General features: G+C 43.2%; 1 protein-coding gene and 2 long non-coding RNA genes across 11 annotated transcripts; all 3 read right to left on the bottom strand.

Annotated features, from left to right (window-relative positions):
• Positions 279-5,460, bottom strand: LOC110429630. 9 transcript variants are annotated; one of them, XR_002446725.1, is made up of 8 exons: positions 5,351-5,460; positions 5,090-5,254; positions 4,835-4,889; positions 3,946-4,579; positions 3,701-3,796; positions 1,283-1,402; positions 891-962; positions 279-531 (listed from the first exon to the last, which is right to left on the bottom strand). It is a non-coding gene; the product is annotated as an uncharacterized LOC110429630 (long non-coding RNA). The 9 variants fall into 9 exon arrangements; XR_002446726.1 differs by lacking the exons at positions 279-531; positions 891-962; positions 1,283-1,402 and adding an exon at positions 2,639-3,369 and having other exon boundaries at positions 3,946-4,023; positions 4,196-4,262; positions 4,468-4,579; positions 5,351-5,455; XR_002446727.1 differs by lacking the exons at positions 279-531; positions 891-962; positions 1,283-1,402 and adding an exon at positions 2,639-3,369 and having other exon boundaries at positions 3,946-4,023; positions 4,196-4,262; positions 4,473-4,579; positions 5,351-5,455.
• LOC110429631 lies at positions 5,470-7,621 on the bottom strand. The gene is made up of 4 exons (XR_002446730.1): positions 7,342-7,621; positions 6,287-6,333; positions 5,945-5,987; positions 5,470-5,858 (listed from the first exon to the last, which is right to left on the bottom strand). It is a non-coding gene; the product is annotated as an uncharacterized LOC110429631 (long non-coding RNA).
• Positions 16,326-17,926, bottom strand: LOC8086147 (tropomyosin-1, isoforms 33/34). The gene has a single exon (XM_002442026.2). The coding sequence runs from the start codon at positions 17,736-17,738 to the stop codon at positions 16,734-16,736; it is 1,005 nt and encodes a 334-aa protein (XP_002442071.1). The 5' UTR covers positions 17,739-17,926; the 3' UTR covers positions 16,326-16,733.

Raw genomic sequence — 21,654 nt, 5'->3', positions numbered from 1 at the left:
GTGACAGCTATAAGCCCCATGGTAAAAGCTAATATGGGTGAGTCTTGAGTCAGAATGGTTCACTCTAATCCAAAGGAGAGTCCTTGTTTGAACGCATGTGTACTTGTGAGGAGTGAAAGCATTGTACCAACTCCTAATCTATCACTTAATCTATCTTTGCTTAGGGACGAGCAAAAGGTAAGCTTTGGAGAGTTTGTTATTAGTAGACAAGTCCTCTTTTTAACCATCAACATAGCATGAGAAAGGACTAAAATCAGAATATCATCTAGCTATAGGGGTTTACATTAACAGAATTCTACGAGTTTTGGTGATTGTCTATTTCATAGGTGGTTATCAGAATAAGAACAAAAAGAGGTCCACATGTCGGAATTACATAGACAAAAGACCCTATCGGTAACTTAGGAATACTCTAGAAGACGCAAGAAGGCAACCCTACAAAGGAGGGCCCACCTGGCAGAGACCTAAGGGTGCCTGCCCATAGGGCAGGGCGGGCGCCCGGGGCTCTCAGCCAATGAGCTTCAACCTCTTACCCTGCATGAGAGATAGATAAAGACATGGTTAAGATCTCCATGATTACATGCGGTGCTCATTGCTCATTATCCATTGCAAGTCCCTTCCCAGTGGTAAAAATATAAATAACGATACCTAGATTACTCCCGGTTAAAATGCTACATCGGTATTATCTCTGTGCTTGTGGATCTTTTATTTATTATTTATTTCCTAGAAAAGCATATAGATTTAATACCAGCACTTCTACATCATGTTGGGGATGATAACCTAGCTTAAGTGGTGTAGTAATTGCGTTAAGAAGTGTCAACAAGGAGCCTGAAGCTTAACTGATGATGCAAGCAACATCCTACACAAGGTTTGGAAGAGTAAGTCCATCCTACCAATTCTTAAAACCTTTGCTTGGAGACTTATTAGAAGAGCACTGGCTACTGGTGAAAGAGCTGGTAGGTATTCTGTCCACATAGACAACCACTTTGATTAATGTGGGGATATTGAAACTGACCAACATATGTTTTTAAATGCAATCTACAACACTAAAATCTGGTCTACAGCTAACCCTCCACACATTACTAATAACATTCCTACAAAAGAAGATGGTGTTCAAATGTCCCTACCTCTTCTTTTTACCCACAATATAACACATGAAATCTTATGTAAAAATTTCTTCCTTCTCTAGTACATTTGGAAGGCCCGTAATGATAATAGGTTTCAGAGGAGAACATGGACATCTCTCCAGATCCAACAAGCAGCAAATGCCCATATGAACACACACCTTGATGCACTAAAAAAGCACGAACTATATCAGTCAGATACGGTTCTTCTTCCTGCAGGTGGTGCTCCAACACTTCTACAGCCGACTGGCCCATGAAGAGCACCAAAACCAATGTTGTTCCTAATGCCACAAACAACAACCAAGGTATAAATATTCTATATGCAAGAACTAATGACACATCAATTCATGGCAACAGCTGCTCAACAACTATGATGGACAGCTGGCTCAAACTGTTTCCTACATTGATACAAGGAACAAGATGCTATACAGACGCCTCAACTCAACCAGACCAAGCTTCCTCGCTTCCTAGAGAAGCTGGGATTGGAGTTTTCATCATCAATACACAGGTCTCCCCCCCCCCCCCCAATTAAGCATTTTCATCAAGGCAGCTATGTAAGATTCCACATCCATTATAATGGCAGAATCAGCAGCTATGATGCTAGCAATAGTCTTGCTACAAAGTTTGGAAGTCCAGAATGTAACTTTATTGTCTGACAATCAGGAGTTGGTCCATTTCTTAAATGAAGACGACCTCTCCAATCCCCTGACTGGAGAATAAAACCTTACACTCAAATGATAAGTTCTCTCTTAGCAGGCACAAGCTCTTCTATTCGCAAGATTAGAAGATCCTAAAATCAAATGGCAGATATGTTGGCTAGACAGGCGCTTACTGTTTTCCATGCCAATCATAGTACTTTCTCAGGGGTTTATACTAACCCTCAGCGTGTACAAGAGTGTCCAGTTCTTGTGACACTACAATCTGTAACAATAAACTCTATAATAGTTCTGATAGCTTCTTGCTGTTAATCAATAAATGTGGTTACTTGTCAAAAAAAACTTCAACCTGTATACGTTGTGAATTTGTGGTGTGGTACATTAGATACATATGTTTTCATGACCTTTTGTTGTGTTTTGTTCACTGCTTGTTTGAATTAGACTTACATTTTTCTATCTCAAACAAGAATTCTTGACAATGAAACATTTGATGATTTGCTTTTTGCTAGTATGAAAAGTTATAACTAAAAATACTGTTCGTTGATTTGTCGTGAGAGAAAAATATTGGTTACTCAGAAAAAGTACGGCTTATAAAACAAGTGAACGGTTAGGGCACTCCCAATGCTAAAAACTACATGTAGTTTCTATACCTATTAATTTTTATAGACACTAAATATATATATATATATAGAAACTATGGTTCCAATGGATAGTTTCTATAGAATAATTTTTTATCCAATTACATTCATTCTCTCTCCATTCTCAAACAATCATATCACTTTATGTCTTGGATCTCGTGTAGACATGGTTTCTAACTTAGACCAAGTTTCTATGATTTTTATTTTCTCTCTTCAATAACTACCTTGTCACGTCAGCAAAATGCTTAGGTGCCACATCAATTAATATTTATAGAAATTATGATAGTTTCTGCATTGGAAGTGCACTTAGTCTCTTTTCTTTCGTATTTACAGTTATTATTACAATATTCTGACATGCCTTCACCTTCTGGCAGGTATTTAAGAGTGGCCCTCTCTTAATATCATCGAACAGTAAAATTATTTGTGGCACACCTCATTTTTCTTTGTTCTAGTCTGTAATGATGTTACAATTACTATATTTGGAACTGGATAGAATTCATGGAAAAAAAATTGGTTCGTCCTCACACGAACGTCACTGGTTTTTTTCGAGAGTGATCCTATTAAAGGCTACTAGTGAAGGGCGCGCGCCATCACGCGCATATGTAGTTATAGCAAAAATATTGAACATGGAAGAAATGTGGTGAATAGGATGTATAGATTGCATAAACCTCTAATTTTGGAATCTTGCTGTCACTAATTAGTATATGGCATATGTTGTTAGTAGGTATGGAAAGAGCTGATGTTAATGGATGGAGATATGTTGTATGTGCTGAATTAGATAGATATTATATTATATGCTGATAGTTCTATGTTACATTTGTTAGGACTGCATGGCTTTTGATGGGTTGGTGACAAAAGGAACGTTGCATCTGTTTACGAACGACCGCAGTTCGTTTGACACACTGCATATGTTGCTGAAGGCTCCGAAGAGGTTGGCATCTGTAGAACAGCGAACTGATTGATCCATGAAGGCACAAGGTGGAGAGAAACAGTAAACTTGCATTAATAATCTAGCAGTCATCATTTTAAGTTATTGGAAGAAATAATATTAAGTAATAACCATGCCAGAAAATATTCATAATAACATAATAACTGGAAATTATCTCTGACATGGTACAACTGTAAACATTTAGTTAAATGCTAGCCACAACAATACTTTTCATTGAATTCAATAAAACATGAACATTGGTTTATGGAAATCTTTGTCTTTGCTTATATAATGAATGCATACTTGAGGTATCATGGTTGTCTTAGGTAAACACAACCTGTCAAATTTCGTTGTTACCTCTAAAATAGTCTCTGGGAAGATGGCATGTCTATCATTGTTTGGGAACTTAGCGATGACAGCGTGCTCTAACTGCATGTGAGATTTTGTTTTTTCCTGTGAAAAGAGATGTGCCTAAGTTTAGCAAGAACTGGGTACCAAAAATTTACAGAGGATGTGTATATGCAAAGCTTTAAGGTAAGAAAAGGGGGAATTTGTGTCAGATACTGAGGTAAGAAAAGGGGGAATTTGTGTCAGATACTAACCAGGTAGTAAGAGAGCAAACCATTAGCATAACTTCATGATCAAGTTTCATAGCAAAACCAGCCCGAAGTGCCTACTCCCTGATCAGCATTTGAAGGGCTCCATATTTACAAATATATTTCAATAATATAGATCCATTCTAATGCATGGTGGAGGCTAATTAATAATATCTACAATATTCACGTGTGCAAAAGATCATATAGAACCAAAGAGAGGAATCAATAAAATGCTCACATTAAACGACTTGCTCACCTTGCATATTTTTCCCTTTAGCATGTGTCTCGTCAACAAAAACAAAATCATTCTTTACCCATTGTTGCTGATCAAGAATCAAGTCAAATTCATAATTTGTAAGCACACGATGGCTACATGTTAACTTCTTTACCCATTATTGTTGATCAAGAATCAAGTCAAATTTATAATATGTAAGAACGATGGCTACATGTAAATCTCTTATTCGTCAGACTACATTCACATGGCAGTTTATATTTTGAAATAAATTCATTCTGAGGGATAGGTATCACCTTACTTGTCCCCTATGAAATCAAACATCAAGGCCACTTCAACAATTTTTTTATCATTTGCCATATTTGGTGCCCTTATCTGAAACTCATTCAACAATTTCACTCTTGGAACCTAGTTGTATAGAAAAGAAAATATAAATATTGGTAGGCTACAAGAGCTTTACACGTATATATATGTTAGAACATAAATACTGGCAAACTGGAAGAAACCAGAGGCGAGAGGCTGCACATTCATGTATTATGACTTATGAGACAAAGGAGACCAAACGTTCATACTACGCAATGTTGAGATTCAAGCCTATACAAAGAACTTTGTAGTGGTAGGAAAAGACTAAGTTTGGTGTAGATTAAATCAAAAGATACTCACCACAGAATGAGATGGAAGGTTTTTGAGTCATAAAACCACTTCTGTAAGGTCATACCTAACATTCAACAAGGCAGAGGTAAATAATGTTGGAAAAATCAATGGAATATAAGTTAGATGTCATATGCAAGGTTGAACTCTGCCAAATATCTTTCAAATATCTTGCACAGTCCTTACTAAATTGGCCTGAACTCTCGTAATCTATAACCTAAGGACCTCTGATATTACTACTGACATTTATAGTAAAAAACATCTTACATAAAAGTTAGAGCCGTTTTGGAGCATTTAAGAATTTTTCTTGGCCAAATGGCAAACTCATTAATAGAGTGAAGAGTTCGTAGGATAAGAAGGAGGATCTGTTGCACCACAATATATCAACTGTGTCTAGGTAAGATGAAATGTGTTCTTCGGCTAGCTAGCAACCTATACAATGAGGAAAATAAGTAGCATTAGTTGGGAACATGAAAAATACCCATGAGCCTGCACAACAAAATTATCAATTGGGTAAATGAACTCAACTGATAGTATAGGTCACCCAGTATAAGCAGAAAGCATCTCCAATTATTCTAACTTATTCTCATTATGCACCTATGTTTTTTTAAAAAAAAATTAAGGCCTTAGTTTGTAAAATGGGAAAGTTCAAATAAAGGTCTCTACACAACATTATAAACTAAACATATTGAGGTAAGTGGCAAAATTAATTACAAACGACCTTATCAGAAGTGTTTTATGTTTTTTATGCATAGAAAGGAATAAAATAAAGTTCAACAAGAAAACATATAAAATGGTAATTCATGGAGCTCTTTTAATTGGTATTGTGTGTGATCTCTATCAGAATACGGAAGTGAGATGGAAGTGCTTGAAATCATAAGGTATGCTGCACTATTTTAGCTACGAAAGTGAGAATGGAAGTGCATTCGTACCAACAGATTGCTCAATTCATATAAACGCAAAGTATAAAATGGAAAAGGTCACTTGCCTGTTATACGTGACATAAATGCCTTTGATTATATCGCACCTGTCGACCCTGCAATTCAAAACATGCTCTTATAAACCCTCACTTCCTTAGAATTATACCAGAGCAAAGTAGGTGATAAAGTAAACATTACGCACCAACATTTTGGGCAGCCCTGCAGCAAAATAAAATATCCTCGAACTGAACTTGAAGAACATGACAATTGATAGGATGATGATCCAGCCATTTTATTCATGCAACATGATCCATTGTACAAAGTCAGCTAATAATTTGAGGGAAATAAATTAAGAACCCAAAAGTGTATTGCACTATGACTGCACTCAATAGAACTAAACTATCAGGCATCAATATTTAAAGGAAGCATCATTATGGCATTATGTCTACAAAAGAAACGTAGAAAAAATATGGTACCACAGTTCCCCACTAAAACACAGGAAATGTAACAATGGAAAGTAAAAGATGGGAGAAGAGGTGGTAACCTGAGCAGGAAGCAAGCAGATGGAGAAACCGCAGCCGACGCAGGCTTCTGAAGCAGCAGAAAATATGACCCGGTGAGTGCAGGGCAACACAGAGGCACTTTAACATGGCAAAAATACCGTCGCTAGGAATGTATTAAAGGAATGGGATACTAACTAATAGCTACAATACAACCCAACAAATATACTATTGCAAACTAAGGAAATAAAGAGCAAAGAGAATAAATCTATAAGTTGACACCATATATTTCAGCTAGCAGCACAACTGTAATGAGATGGATTAATGAATTAGAACCCTGAGGAAAACTTATAGACAAGAGCCTCTGCCTTCTACCTTCACTATTCTTCTACTAGAAATTTTTTTTGCTGCCGTAACAAAATAAAGCATTTACCGAGCTGAATATTAGGTTTGGATGTTGGCTACTTTTGTAGCACAGAAATAACAGGGAAACGAAAAAAAATACTTGTGTCGATCTATCGCAAGGGCGAAGCTGGTGGAGCATGTAAACAAATAAAAAGCATGCACAAAAGTAAAGTTGACAAAGAAAGGCAAGATTGAAAAATGACATGGCATCATGTCGTTCTCCATCCACACATCTCTAGACCCACTCCCCGGCTTCAGCTTCATATCCTCTACGCATGGCTTCATTTCCTTCCCCATCCATCGGCACACACAATTGAGATACGTAGCCATGTCTTCATCAGTACACACAATTCAGATGCATTGATTCACGCCAAAAAAAATCCCAAGCAAATTTCCACAGCAGGGGCAGGCCAACAGATCAGCGGACTGCAGACAGCAGGGGACAGAGGCACCGCCCGCGGCTGCTGCCATCTGCCTGACACGGGACGCACTGACCAGGGGCAGCAGCCAGCCAGGAACCGCCTGCAGTTCGGCCACCGCAGCAACGAGCCACATCCGTCTGCTGGCCGCCAGGATTTGAGAGGAAGAGGACCGGAGGAGAGCCGCAATCTAGTGCAGCCCACACGCCAGCCATCGAGAGAGGATCTTGGGGAGGAGCCACGAGACGAAGTGGGAGAAGAAGAGAGTGAGATACCGGTAGATCCAGCCGTTGAGCATCACCGTCGCCGTTGCCGCCGACGAGGAAGAGGCCAGACGATTGTGCCGCTAGAGTTGCGTCGTGATGCTAGGGTTTCATTGAGGCCACACAGACCGGTGAGAGGAGGCGGCAATAGAGGAAGGCTCACGGAGGCCACCGCCAGCGCCAAGTTGCGCTATTCCATGGCGGTGCTAGTGCTGGGGATGGAGCGAGGAGGACGGCGGCGGCGAGATGAGGATCGAGCTCGGGAGAGGAGAGACCGTCGGGTCGGCACAGAGAGGGCTGAGTTTTTTTTCTGGTGGAAGAATCAGAAGCCCACGTATATATTTGGTTGGTTCGTGAAAGGTCCTATGGCTAGAGGGGGTGAATAGCCTATTTAAAAATTCTACAAAACTCACTAGAGCAAGTGGTTAGTAAATCGCAAAGCGAAGCTTTTTGCTCTAGCTCTAATGGGGTGTTTGAAAGCCACCTATCCAACAATTCTAGTTGATATAATCACTAGGCACACAAGAGCTATGTCACTACTTACACTAGAAAGCTACCTAAAGTTTCTATACAAGTAAGTAAGCTACTCTAGTTTGCGGGAATGTGAAAAGAGATGGTTTGATATTTATACCGCCGTGTAGAGGGGATGAACCAATCAATAATATGAAGTCCAATCACCGGGAGAAATCCAAAGTACAATCACAATGGAGACACACGATTTTCTCCCGAGGTTCACGTGCTTGCCGGCACGCTACGTCCCCGTTGTGTCGACCAACACTTGGTGGTTCGGTGGCTAAGAGGTGTAGCACGAACCTCGTCCTCACTAGGACACCATAAGAACCTACCCACAAGTGAGGTAACTCAATGACACGAGCACTTTACTAGAGTTACCCATGCTAGATTTGGTGAGTAAGCATGTTGATAATTGAGCTTCACTAGCATTGAAATCAACCAAGTATAGATTCTCATATCTAAAGCCTTTGAATATCAAGTTAGAGCCATCTACACTTATGATCTCTACATCATCAACTCCAAATATGCACTTGAAACCAAGATCACAAAGTTGAGCTACGGATAGCAAGTTGAAGTTCAAGCTCTCTACTAGTAGCACATTGGAAATGCTCAAGTCATTGGATATAGCAATTTTACCAAGCCCTTTGACCTTGCCTTTGCCATTGTCACCAAACGTGATACTATCAACACCATTGTCATCATTTGGATTGATTGAATTGATACTAGAGTTACCTTTTGGCTCTCCATCGGGGAAGGTACAAGACCCCTCACAATCACCGGGAGATGGCCACAAACAATCACCAACTCGTGCCAATGCTCCTCCGCTGCTCCAAGCCGTCTAAGTGGCGGCAACCACCAAGAGTAACAAGAAAACTGCAGCCAAATCGATCCTCAAGTGCCACTAGATGCAATCACTCAAGCAAATGCACTTGGAATCACTCCCAATCTCACAAAGATGTATAATCTATGAAGAAGATGACTGGCAGGTGTTTGCTTAGGCTCACAAGGATGTCTAGTAGTCAAGAATGCCAAGAGAGTCAGCCCTAAGCCGGCCAACAACTATTTATAGACCCCTTAAACAAATAGAGCCGTTGGCTCTTTTCACTGGGCAAACTGCGGGGTCACCGGACGCTCTTAAAGGGACACCGGACGCTCAGACTCAGCGTCCGGTGCTCCAACGTCAGCCACGTGTCGCCTTTTGAAACTCTTGTGTCAGAATCTAACGGTCACCTGCAGTGCACCGGACGCTGAGCAAGTTAGCACTGGACGCGTCCGGTGCGCGTCCGGTGCACACCGGACTCATACGCAGAGAGTTCCGCAAACTTGCGGGTCACCGGACGCTAAGCACCGGTAGCGTCCGGTGCTCACTGGACCCATACGCAGAGAGGGTCGCAAAACGGCCGCACACCGGACGCTAACCACCGGACGCTCCCTGAGCGTCCGGTGCTTCCAGTCAAACACTCCGACCGAAGTCAGATAGCACCGGACGCATGAACTGGAGCTCCCCAGCGTCCGGTGTTCACCGTTCGGTGCTTAACCTCAGCACCACAGCACACCGGACGCTCAGCCATAGTGTCCGGTGCCTCAAAGGCCAGCATCCGGTGAGTGTTTCTCTGCGAGGAACACTCCCGCGACTTCTCCAAAAAATTTCCCATCGGCGCAATAGAAAATATGCATTTCATTTTCTCAAAAGCGCCGAATCCCGCCTCGCAAGCTCGGTGGGAGGGAGAGAGGAACCCATCCTCTCTCTACCCTTCAAACTCCATCTCCTTCTCAAAGTGTGCCAACACCACAATGTGAAAACCAACATGTGCACGTGTGTTAGCATTTTCACAAACATTTTCTTCGAAGGAGTTAAGTTAGCTCACTAGGTTCTAAATGCATGCACATGAACAATGACACCTAGTGGCACTTGATAACCGCTTAGCCAAAGAATTCCCCTCTTTATAGTACGGCTATCTATCCTAAATGTGATCACACCCTCTATGGTGTCTTGATCACCAAAACCAAAACCCTAAGCAATACCTTTGCCTTGATCTCCATAGGGTTTTGTTTTTCTCTTTCTTTTTTTCCATGTTGAGCACTTGATCATCTTGTGGTCATCACCATCGACACCATGATCATCACTTGCTCCATCACTTGGCATGTACCAACCTCATTAAGTCTACACACACTTAGTATAGAGGTTAGTACTAGGGTTTCATCAATTATCCAAAACCAAACTAGGGCTTTCAGTTGGCTCCGGAGCAGAAGCCGCTTGACACCGCTAGAAGCAAAGAAAAAGGCGATAAAAGACAACAAGAAGCAGTAGAAGCCGCTTCCGTTCGAATCCGCTCCAAACAATCGTGACCCACGATCAAAGATCCGACGACTGGAAAAAATCAGGGTGACGTGGACCCTACTTCTCCTTTGGAAGTCGTCGGCTTGTTTAAGGGAGAATATGGTTCCGAGAAAGCACATGATCGTCACATTATCAGCCGCCAAGGGTCGTCGGTTCTCAAAGTCGCTAGGGTGCGTTGCCGCCGCCGGTACCACCACCACCGCTCCCACCTTTTTGGTCTCCCTCTGTCGACGAAAGCTAGTCGGCAGTCTACCTTGGGTATACCCACGGTAGTAGTTTATCGGCAGACAGGTACGCAAGCTACGACCTTGATGGTGACGCAAGACACAGACAAGGTTTTTATCCAGGTTCGGCCGCCGTGTGGGCGTAATACCTACATCCTGTGTCTGATTGTATTGTTGTGGATTGAATTGTGTTGAGTTGAGTCGTGTTGACCTATCCTCTAGAGGACCCCTGCCCCTCCTTATATACTGTGAAGGGACAAAGTTACAAGCAAAGTATTCTATTTGGTACAATATCTTGTAGCCTTGCGGTGCACGCCGACCAGCATCGTGCGTCGTACGTCTTCATCTTGTGGGCCGAGCCACCTCTAATGGTGCGGCCCATATCGGCCCATGAGGGTATAGGGGTTTATTCCCCCACAGGTAGTCCCCGAGCACCATGTATTGTGATGTAACACACCGTCTTGAGCTTCTTCGACTAGTGAGGCTTGACGTCTTCAATAAGCAGGAAAGTCGTCCAAACAGTTACAACGGTATTTTAACCAACTTAAAAGACAGTTGATCAACATCGACATCGAAGAAGCAGGTTGTTCGAAGAATGCATGGTACTCTTAATCAAAAAAGATTTCTCTCCTGGTTAAGTGTGCCCACTTTACTTTTATGAAAAGTATAGACCTAAAAAAATAAGCATATTTACCATAAGGTTAAGTGTGCCCACTTAGTCCCCGAGCCTGGTAGTAGGTGACGTAGGCACGTGGTGCCAGGGTCTAAAAAAATCATCTTAAAATTTATGATACTAACATGCATCGCTAGATGCATCGTACCGATGTAGTCCCCGAGCTTGCTGGAAGGCGAAGTATGAGCCTTGTAGCAAGGTCTAAAAAAATTAAAATTATCCAGTCCAATTCATATGTAACTGAGAAAAGCAGTTCCTAAGCTGCGGTCGGAGAGTGATCGAAGCAAGTCCCGAGCACAGTGCAGGGAGTGATTGATGAGTCTCCGAGCACGATCGGTAGTCAGCACAGTCCCCGAGCACGGCATAGAGACTGATCGACCAGTCCCCGAGTATGGTTGGGAACGTAAACCTGCTCGGTGGTCGGCACAGTCCCCAAGCATGGCGTAGAGACTGGTAGACAAGTCCCCGCGTGGTTGGAAACGTAAACGTGCTCGGTGGTCGGAGCAGTCCCCGAGCACAGCGTAGAGAATAGTCGATGAGTCCCTGAGCGTGGTTGGGAACGTAAACATGCTCGGTGGTCGGCACAGTCTTTGAGCATAGCGTAGAGACTAGTCGACAAGTCCCCGAGCATGGTTGGGAACGTAAACGTGCTCGGTGGTCGGAGCAGTCCCCGAGCACAGCATAGTGAATAGTCGACGAGTCCTTGAGCGTAGCTTGTTGACTGGGCCAAACTCCTGAAAAATAAATATAGAGAATAGGTAGTACATGATGTATAAATAAACTTAGATAAAAAACAACACTGAGATAAGTTTTAGATTTTTTGTTATAAAATTAGCAAGAGTAGTTAATTCATCCTAGAGCTTGTACCATAGCCAACAATCAGCATGAGGTGCGGAACCTAGTCACGCGTAGGATTGCCAGCCTCACTAGAGAGCTACTGCCGACCACCCGAAACGCAGAGAACGGATCTCATGCACGTGTAGGGAGGAGTCGGAGACAGTGCCGGCTTTGGAAAACTCGTGTAGGAGAAAAAAACTAGTCGACTAAGCAAAAAGTTATTTTAAAGGATAATAAAAAATATTATGCCAAAAATTAATAAAATATTAGAAGTGTACTTATCTTTGGACGAAAACCTAGTCGGAGGTGACAAAATTGTATAGCCCACGAGCTTTTCGACTTGTCATGACGGTGGTCGCGGTTGTCGTAGCACCGTTCTTCGCGGCGATTATTATTACGACTGGTGGTCAGAGCAAGTAGGCCAAACAATTTGGTCGATAGCCCGAGCAGATCGGTGTCGTCGTTCTGCCTCCCTTTGTAGCAGGGAAGCGGGTGACGCGTTGTCGGCGTGGTCGGAGATGTTGCTAGAGTAGTCGGAGTCGTAGCCAGCGTGGTTGGAGTCGCGGCCGATGTCGATGAAGAAGTGATTGGTACAGATCGGATCTATGCCTCCTCCATGGTCGTGGCGGTGAAGCTATTGAAGCTGACGGTAAACGTGAAGCCGCCCGCCATGGCCGCGAAGTCGGGAATGATGACCATCTTGTTCGTCTAGGAAGTTGTGCGCACACCCCCTACCTGGCGCGCCACTGTCGACGAAAGCTAGTCGGCAGTCTACCTTGGGGTATATCCATGATAGTAGTTTATCAGCAGACGCACAAGCTATGAACTTGATGGTGACGCAAGACACAGACAAGGTTTTTATCCAGGTTCGGCCGTCGTGTGGGCGTAATACCTACGTCCTGCGTCTGATTGTATTGTTGTGGATTGAAATGTATGGAGTTGAGTCGTGTTGACCTGTCCTCTAGGGGACCCCTGCCTCTCCTTATATACTGTGAAGGGACAGAGTTACAAGCAAAATATTCTATTTAGTACAATATCTTGTAGCCTTGCGGTACACGCCGACCAGCATCGTGCGTCGTACGTCTTCATCTTGTGGGCCGAGCCACCTCTGATGGTGCGGCCCATATCGACCCATAAAGGTATAGGGGATTATACCCCGACACCCTCCTTCAGTTATAATTAGCCTCCATCATCGGAGGCCGAAGAGAGTGGAGATTCATCGTTTTTAATATGTTTTTCTACTAGATCGAGCTCTGTATGTTATTTTTTTATTTTGGAGATTTATTTTTTCCTCCTCTTCTACAGAGATAGTGAGATGGTAGGGTAGATCCGTTTTTTCCATGTCGGCTCTGTTAAAGATGCTGAAAATAACTACGACATCGGCATCCTCACCGATTTGACGACATAGGGACCTTTATTTCTGGATAGCGACATCAAGATGGAGATGGTGTCGCTGTCATGGAATAATGTTTTTGGTCTTTTCTCTGTTTTATCGTGGTTAGATCTGGCCACGATGAATGACTAGGGAAAATAAATTTCAGATTAATCTTTCTCACTCTTCCGAAAGTTACTAGAAAGAAGAAATTTCTCAACTCCACCTACATAAATGTTGGCCATCGTTTGTTGGGCATTTGTTCTTAGGTCTTTTGCCGAGTGTTTACCTGTGCAGTCATTCATACTGCAAAATATCGTACATGTTTGGTTTTAAGATCTGAAGCTATCCACGGCTTGGGTATAATTTAGATGTTTTTTTCTAAATATTTGTGTAATCCAGAGCACTTGTACCGTATTCACGTACCCAGCTGCTATCTAATATAATTCTTTTTTCGTCGCAAAAAAATATTCTCTATCACCTCGAATCTTTGAACACATGCATTAGAGCATTAAATATAGATAAAAATAACTAATTACATAAATTATTTGTAACCTGCAAGACGAATCTTTTGAGCCTAGTTGTCCATGGTTGGCAATAATTGTCAAATATAAATAAAAGTACTATAGTAGCTAAATCTAAAAATTTTAGCTTTTTGACTTGTGTTTACATGAATGAAAATTGAATTTGATGTTATTCTAATTATTTATTGTAGGCAGCTCTATGGTTTTTATATATATGAAGATGACTAACTAGAACATTTCATATCTATGTTTTTCTTGTAGCTTCTGAGAAGGAAGCAGTTAGGATTGGAGTTGGCTCCAAATTGCAACTGGAACCATGAAATGGCTGTCATTTTATTCTAGACTATGAAAACATATATACTTTTTGTATTTAAATCAACGTTTTTTTATCGCGGACTATTTTATTTCGCGCGGGCCTCTTCAAAACGCTAAAAAGGCTTTAGCGGACTCTATAGCTGCGCTATAGCACCGCTATAGCGGCTGCCATCTGCCATACGTGGGTCGGTTCAGCAACAATTTCAACTTCAATTATTTGGTGGGCTGTAGATGCAGTGCTGGATAAACCTAATTCATAATGGCATTAACAAATTAAACAAAAAATAATCAATAGTAAATTAGAAATTACTAATTCAGAATGGCATTAACAAATTAAATAAAAAATCAGCAATAGTAAATTAGAAATTACTAATTCAGAATGGCATTAACAAATTAAATAAAAATCAACAATACTGCAATACTAATTCTGTTCATGGCATGGCATCTCATTATCTCAATGATCTTCAAGCAACAAATAACACTCAAATACTCAATGATTCGGTGATTCCTAAAGTAATACTAATTACTGTAAAACAAGAACAGGGAAACAAGAACTTGCCTAGGGTTTGCGCCGGTGCAGTGCCATCCGATTCTGACATTGTTGCGCACGGGAGTTACTTGAAGACGTACCACCTAGCCGGTAGGGAAGCCGCCGCCGCCGCCGTCGAAGCCTAGCCGCTGCAGAACCCGCTGCCGAAGCCTTGCCAAGTCCCGTCCCTCTGCCGCAACCGTAGCCTCAACCGCCGTCGTAGCCTAGCAGGCGAGCCGTCAATGTCTACTTTTTCCGGCCACCGCAAAGCAGAGGAAGAGGATGAAAAGAGTGTTCTGCGCTCTAGGGTAAACATGCAGATAGGAAGGCACCGTATATGGGCCCTAAATGGGCTAAATTCGGTTGGGTCGCTGCTGTTTTTGGGTCCAGTCAGTGAAGAACTGATCGCGTGGATTTAGCGGCGCTAAGGGGCTAAATGCGTTTAGCGACGCTAAGGTGCGCTTTAGCGCCAATAGCGCGGAAATGGACGATATCATCGCGTCACCAATTCCTAGCCGCTATAGCGCCGCGATAGCGTTAAAATTGTGCGCTATTTAAATCATGGATAAAAATTAATAGATATAGAAACTAAGATCCTGTTTGGTCTCTCTCAGTAAAGTTTACAGTCCGTCACATCGAATGTTTAGACATATACATGAAGTATTATCCATGCTAACACTATGACATCATCTATCAATATAAATCAAACAATCAACGAATATCTTCTTAGGCCAGTCTCAATGTATAGTTTCATAGCACAGTTACCAAGACTATAAACTAGGTAACCGAGGCACATGAGTTTCATGGGGATGAAACTCTTCTCTCATCTGATGAAACTCCTTCATTTAATGACCCTACCAAGTCAGCAATTTTGCTTATGTGGCACCCTATTTAATGTGCATGACACTCTCATAAAACATGCATTGAGACTGACCTTAGTAATTAAGCATAGAATAAGAAGATATTCGTTGATTGTTTGATTTGTATAGATAGATAATGTCATAGTGTCAGCATGAATAATATATAAATAATTGAGATATTATAAACCTCTGAGATCAGTCAAAGGCCGTCCAAACATTGAGAAGATAAATCAGATATATCAGAGCAGTCACAATATTAAAAACATATATAGTTTCTATATCTATTAATTTGTATAGACATAACATATTATGAGGTGTTTGGTCGGCGGTGTTAAAGTTTAACATATACTGTAGCATTTTCGTCTTATTTAACAATTAGTGTCCAATCATGGACTAATTAGGCTCAAAAAATTCGTCTCGCAAATTACTCTCTAACTGTATTTTTAGTTTCATAAATAGTCTATATTTAATACTTCATGTATATATCTAAATATTCGATGTGACAAACTGTAAACTTTGTACTAAAAGCAACCAAACAGAATCTTAGTTTCTATATCTATTAATTTTTATAGACAGTACATATAAAAATAATGGTTCTCATGAATAGTTTCTACGTAACAATGTTTTACCTAATCACATTCATATGCTACCAACACATCCCTACATTCATATGTTACCAACACATCCCTTCATGTCTCGATTTTCGCGTAGATATGGTTTCTAACTAAAATCTAATTTCTATAATTTTTTTACTCTTAAATAACTATCTTACCACATCATTAAAACACTTAAGTAACATTATAATAAATATTCATAATAAAAACTATAGTTTACGTTAAGGGTGCCCTCAAGAGAAGAAAAGGAAAACAAATGAGAAGAGCAAGATTCTGTGCTGCTGAAGAAGGAAGACTGAACTCTGCACATCCAGAAGCATTCGTCACATGCTTTGGTTTCTTCTTAAGTCCTGGCAAGTCACTCACTCCCATTCCAAGGGATCTAAACTAATCCATAATTAGTAATACCCAATCTGGCTTCAAACATCCTTAATTAAGCCCGACCAGGATAGCAATACGCCGATTAAACCATACCGTACGTCAGTAAGAACGCATATGGTTTCCAATCTCAGAATAAAACACTACTAATCCGCACGTAGGAGTACTACAGCATATTCGTTGCTGGGGTTCAGAACTTGACAGTCACAGGCGGGTTTTCACAGTCACAGGCGGCCGCCGAGAGTGAGAGCGGCCTGCAGGTCCAGCCGCCAAAGGTAGCTGCCGCCGGCGTCCAGCCGCCACACATCGCAGGGCGCCACCACGGAGGAAGTGGAACCCACGCGCCGGGGGCTCGAGTGCCAGCGGACGCGGCACGTGAATCCCGAGCAGGTGCCCCACGCCGGGAGCGCGCCGCTGAGCGCCACGGGCGTCTGCGTCTCCACCTCGTCGCCGCCGTCGTCCGCGGGTACAGCCCGGACGAACGCGGCGTTCCTCCACGTGACGCGGCCCCACTGGTCCGACACGAACGCCGGGGCGTCGTCGGCGACGCACGCCGCGGAGGACGGCGGCGCCTCGCCGTCGCGCCACGTCGCGGTCACCTCCTCCACCGTCACCAACGAAGCCGCCCAAGCCGCGGAGCCTGGGCGCAACGCCCGCGGAGCAAACGGCCGTGCCGACCCCGTGGCTGCCGCGGCCACCTGAGACGGCACAGGCGCCGGAAGCTCCTCTGTCGCAGCACCAGCAGCGGGGCCCTTATCCTCCACCGCCGTCACGGGCATGAGCGGCAGCAGCGTCGGGAGGTGGTGCTGCGGCGGCGGCGGCGACGAGTCCACGGACGTCATCCCCGACGAGGACGAGGACCGCGACGACGACGACTTCTCCTTCTCGCAGTCCTTCTTGCAGTCGCCCGCATCCTGCGCCGCCGCCGCTGCAAGCGCAGGCGCTGCAGTCACCACCGCAGCCGCCTTCTTGGGCTTCCGCCCCCTCCTCCCGCCGCCTGCACCGCACACGGCTTTTCGCTTCCCTCTCCCGGCCGCACCAACGGACGGCCCAGCCACCACCGGCGTCGGTGCCGGCACGGGCGCCATGGCCGCCGGCTTAGGTGCAATCGGGCGGAACTTGAGCATGATCCTGCCCATCTGCCACGCCGCGCCTGCCTGCTGCTGCGCGGCCGCAGGCCCGGCGGCGCCGTACCTCGGCGCGAGGCAGCACCCTCCCTTCCTCTCCATCCGCTCTCCCGACCGCACGTCTCAAACACCACACCAGCCAACCCCAGTAGGTATGAGACGGACACACACTTGCTTCCTTCTACTCTCTCCGCGCTGCGCTCGCACGATGGCACTACGGCCGCGGTAGTAGAGATAAGATACGAGCACCACCGGGACGCCGACGACGACCGGGGTGCGGGAGGAGGCCCGGCGCTTTTAATACCGCGCGCTGGGGGAGGCGGAGGGACACGCGTCGGGCCACGTACGTGTCGAGCGGCGGAGGCGAGCTATCATTGGCCGGCCGCGCGCCACCACGTGGCGGCTCACCGCAGCGGCAGGCACGTGAAAGGCCGCGCCCCGATTGGGCGCGCCGCGCCAATGGTTGCCCTGGCACGCAAGCGCGAGAAAAATCAAAACCCCTCGCGTCCTCCCGCTCGCTGGCACGCGGGACCCACATGACCTACCCCACTCTCGCCAGGATAGGTAGGGCAGGTCCCCGGCGAGGCGAGGCGAGGCGGCGACGTGTCCTCGCTGCTGTCCCACCCGTGGAGTGCAAGGGAGCCTAGGCTTCGCGGACGCGTACGTAAAGGTTCTCCATCGCTGACTTGTGGGACCAAGAATGCGCCTTGGCCCAGGTGTCGGTGCCCTGGGGGGTCAGGGATTTGGGAGGTGAAGGCACGGTGGACAGAGGGGAGAAATCAGGCGAGATCATGGGGGAGTGGACAAATGGGAGCGCGCGCAGTGTGCAGCGCTTTATGGTGGGGACTGGGGAGGATGGAACACGTACTCGTACTAGGGAGCTCCGTGGGCCCGCCACCGCTGCTTTATCTCCCTGGAAAAGACCCGGCCACCAATATTCCACTAGCCCCACACAGGCACTTGGGTATCTACGGATGGCACTCCTCACCGACCTGTGGGCCCAAAAGAAGTCACTAGATTTCAACTCCTCACCACCATGCAATCTTAAAAAGGTTTTGGTTTTTGGGTGAACTAAACATGACAAGTGATCCAAATGTATGCTAAGATGCATGTGACACTATAGTATCGACCTGCTTAGTTCCCATAGATTAACAATTAATGGCTAAAAAAATAATAACTCTAATCAATCCAAACATGTGGGCTAATTTTTAGCCAAGCTCTAAACTAATTGTTAGTTCATTAGTCAAGTACAACAAAATAACAAAAGAAGGTCTAATGATTCATTGATAGGGATATATGTACCCTTTTAGCCTATGATCCAAGTATGCACGAGCTAATAGTTAGATGGGTAATTTTTAGCCTCGACTAATAATTAGCTTTAGTTGATCTAAACAAATTCTATATCCTTCTTCGCAAGTTCATCATCTAATCATATATCAAAGATTACTAAAAACTATCAAATGCTAGTCATATATATATATATATATAGACACACACACACACACACATTGGAATTTATGTGGGAAATATTTTTTTCTACTATTTTTTATGAATGAAATAAATGGATGCCTATAAAATTCATATACAAATTCTAAAAAAAAGAAAAGCGCTCTTACTAGTTCCAACGCCTAGTAGAGGCAACCATGCGTTGTTGTGCGTTGTGTGTGCAGGTGACCGTGTGCGCGAAGCACAGCGGGGACTCCGCTAGTAGTGCAGCTGCAGCGGGGACGTGAAGCGACGGCAGGTCGGGAGGGGGTGACGGTCGTGTAGTACGTGGACGAATGGGAGCGCGGGAGGAGCCATAATTGGTGCGATTGGACTTGGACGCGGGACACCGGCGGGGACGCGTGGCCGGTCGCCCGCCCGGCCCGAATCGCGCTGCGCGATCGCGTCTGACGTCACCGCTGCCTGGCGCAGTGGCGCCGGAGGCGAGGTGGGGTCTTTGCCAGCTGCGGGGTCTAGGGACTACGAAGTAGTAGGCCACTTGGGAGATCGATCGTCTTGGGTGTGGGGCCAGTTGGGCAGGGTGATACAGTGAAAGTGACGGTGGACGTGGCGAGTGGCCCGGCCAACCGGGTTGGTTAAAGTTTTAAAAGATCTTTCGTACTGTACTGTACCGTGCAAGCATGCACCCCTGGATGCCGGCCGCGACAGCCACGTTGGAGTATGCTGGTACTCGTATGCAATAATGCAATTCAGGCCTTGTTAGTTTACCTAAAAACCAAAAATATTTTAAGATTTTCTGTCACATCGAATCTTACGGCACACGTTAAATATAAACGTAAATAAAAACTAATTACACAGTTTACCTATAAATTGCAAGATCTATCTTTTAAGCCTAGTTACTCTATAATTAGACAATGTTTGTCAAATAAAAACGAAAGTACTACAGTTCCGAAAATCAAAAAGTTTTCAGAACTAAATAAGGCCTAAGTTCTAAAGAATTTGCAAACGTCAGCATTTTTGTTCAACAATAAATATTGTCTAATTATAGACTAACTAGACTTAAAAGATTTATCTTATAAATTATAAGTAAACTGTGTAATTAGTTATTTTTTATCTATATTTAGTACTCTATACATATACCATAAAATTCGATGTGATGAGAAATTAAAAAAATTGTCAATTCTTTTAGACTAAACAAGGCCTGATAGGAGGCACCGACAGGTAGTAGGAATGCTCTGTAGACTGCCAAACGGGAGAGCCTCTTGTTTCACACAAGTTATTTTTTAATTTAAATACACATAAATACTACTTGTATCTCTATGGCCAGTCTCAACATATGCCTTGTTTACTTAAAAAAATTGCAAAATTTGAACAGTAATATTTTTGTTTGTATTTGATAAATATTGTCCAATCATATGCTAACTAGGCTCAAAAGATTTGTCTCACAAATGAATGCAAACTGTGTAATTAATTATCTTTTTTATCTATATTAAATGTTTCATGCATGTGCCGTAAGATTCGATGTGACGTAAATCTAAAACATTTTACAAAATATTTGGGAAAGTAAACAAGGCCATAGACTTTAGCCTTATTTAGTTCACCTCAAAAACCAAAACTTTTTAAGATTCACCGTCACATCGAATCTTGTAACATATACATAGAGCATTAAATATAGATAAAAACAAAAATTAATTATACAGTTTGTCTGTAAAATCGCGAGATGAATCTTTTATGTCTAGTTACTCCATAATTAGACAATATTTGTTAAATAAAAATGAAAATTTTACGGTATCAAAATCCAAAAACTTTTTGATCTAAACAAGGCCAAAAAAATTTATGCACATTAAATAGAATAGCACATTAGCAAAAAATAGAGCTTTTATATGTATCGAGGAGGAAAGAGAAAGAAAACATTTTGCGAAGACAAAAAATCCCCACTGAGAGCATTTAGTTCGTTGAGACCTACTAAATGCTAAAATAACTCCATGAAATTATGTTGATGAAACTATATATTGAGAAAGACTCATTTTATGTTAACGTCTGGTTCGTTTGGTTAATTAGTCATGACACAAAGTATTGTTGGCTAATTTGTTGTAAAAAGAAAATATTATTAAATAACTGATATATTTGACTGATAAAAACACGCGTCGATATGTTATGTTTCTTACAAAAAGATCCTTACTAGTCAGTCCGGGAACGGGACCAGAGATGATGGCATCGGCTCGTGTTCCCAGACCAAATCCATTGTACGGCCTTGTTTAGGCCTTGTTCACTTCACAAAATTTTTTGAAAAATGATACTGTAGCATTTTCGTTTTTATTTGACAAATATTGTCCAATCATACTGTAACTAGGCTTAAAAGATTCGTCTTGCGATTTACAGATAAACTGTACAATTAGTTTTTTCTTTTCATGTATATTTAATGCACCATGCATGTGTCGCAATATTCAATGTGATGGTGAATCTTGAAAAATTTTTGGTATTGTTTAGATACACCCAAAAACCCAAAACTTTATAAAATTCCACGTCACATTGAATCTTGCGGCACATGCATGGAACATTAAATATAGAT

Source organism: Sorghum bicolor, chromosome 8, assembly GCF_000003195.3.
Source record: "Sorghum bicolor cultivar BTx623 chromosome 8, Sorghum_bicolor_NCBIv3, whole genome shotgun sequence".
NCBI classification, from domain to species: domain Eukaryota; kingdom Viridiplantae; phylum Streptophyta; class Magnoliopsida; order Poales; family Poaceae; genus Sorghum; species Sorghum bicolor.
This window is presented reverse-complemented; position numbering and strand designations above follow the sequence as displayed.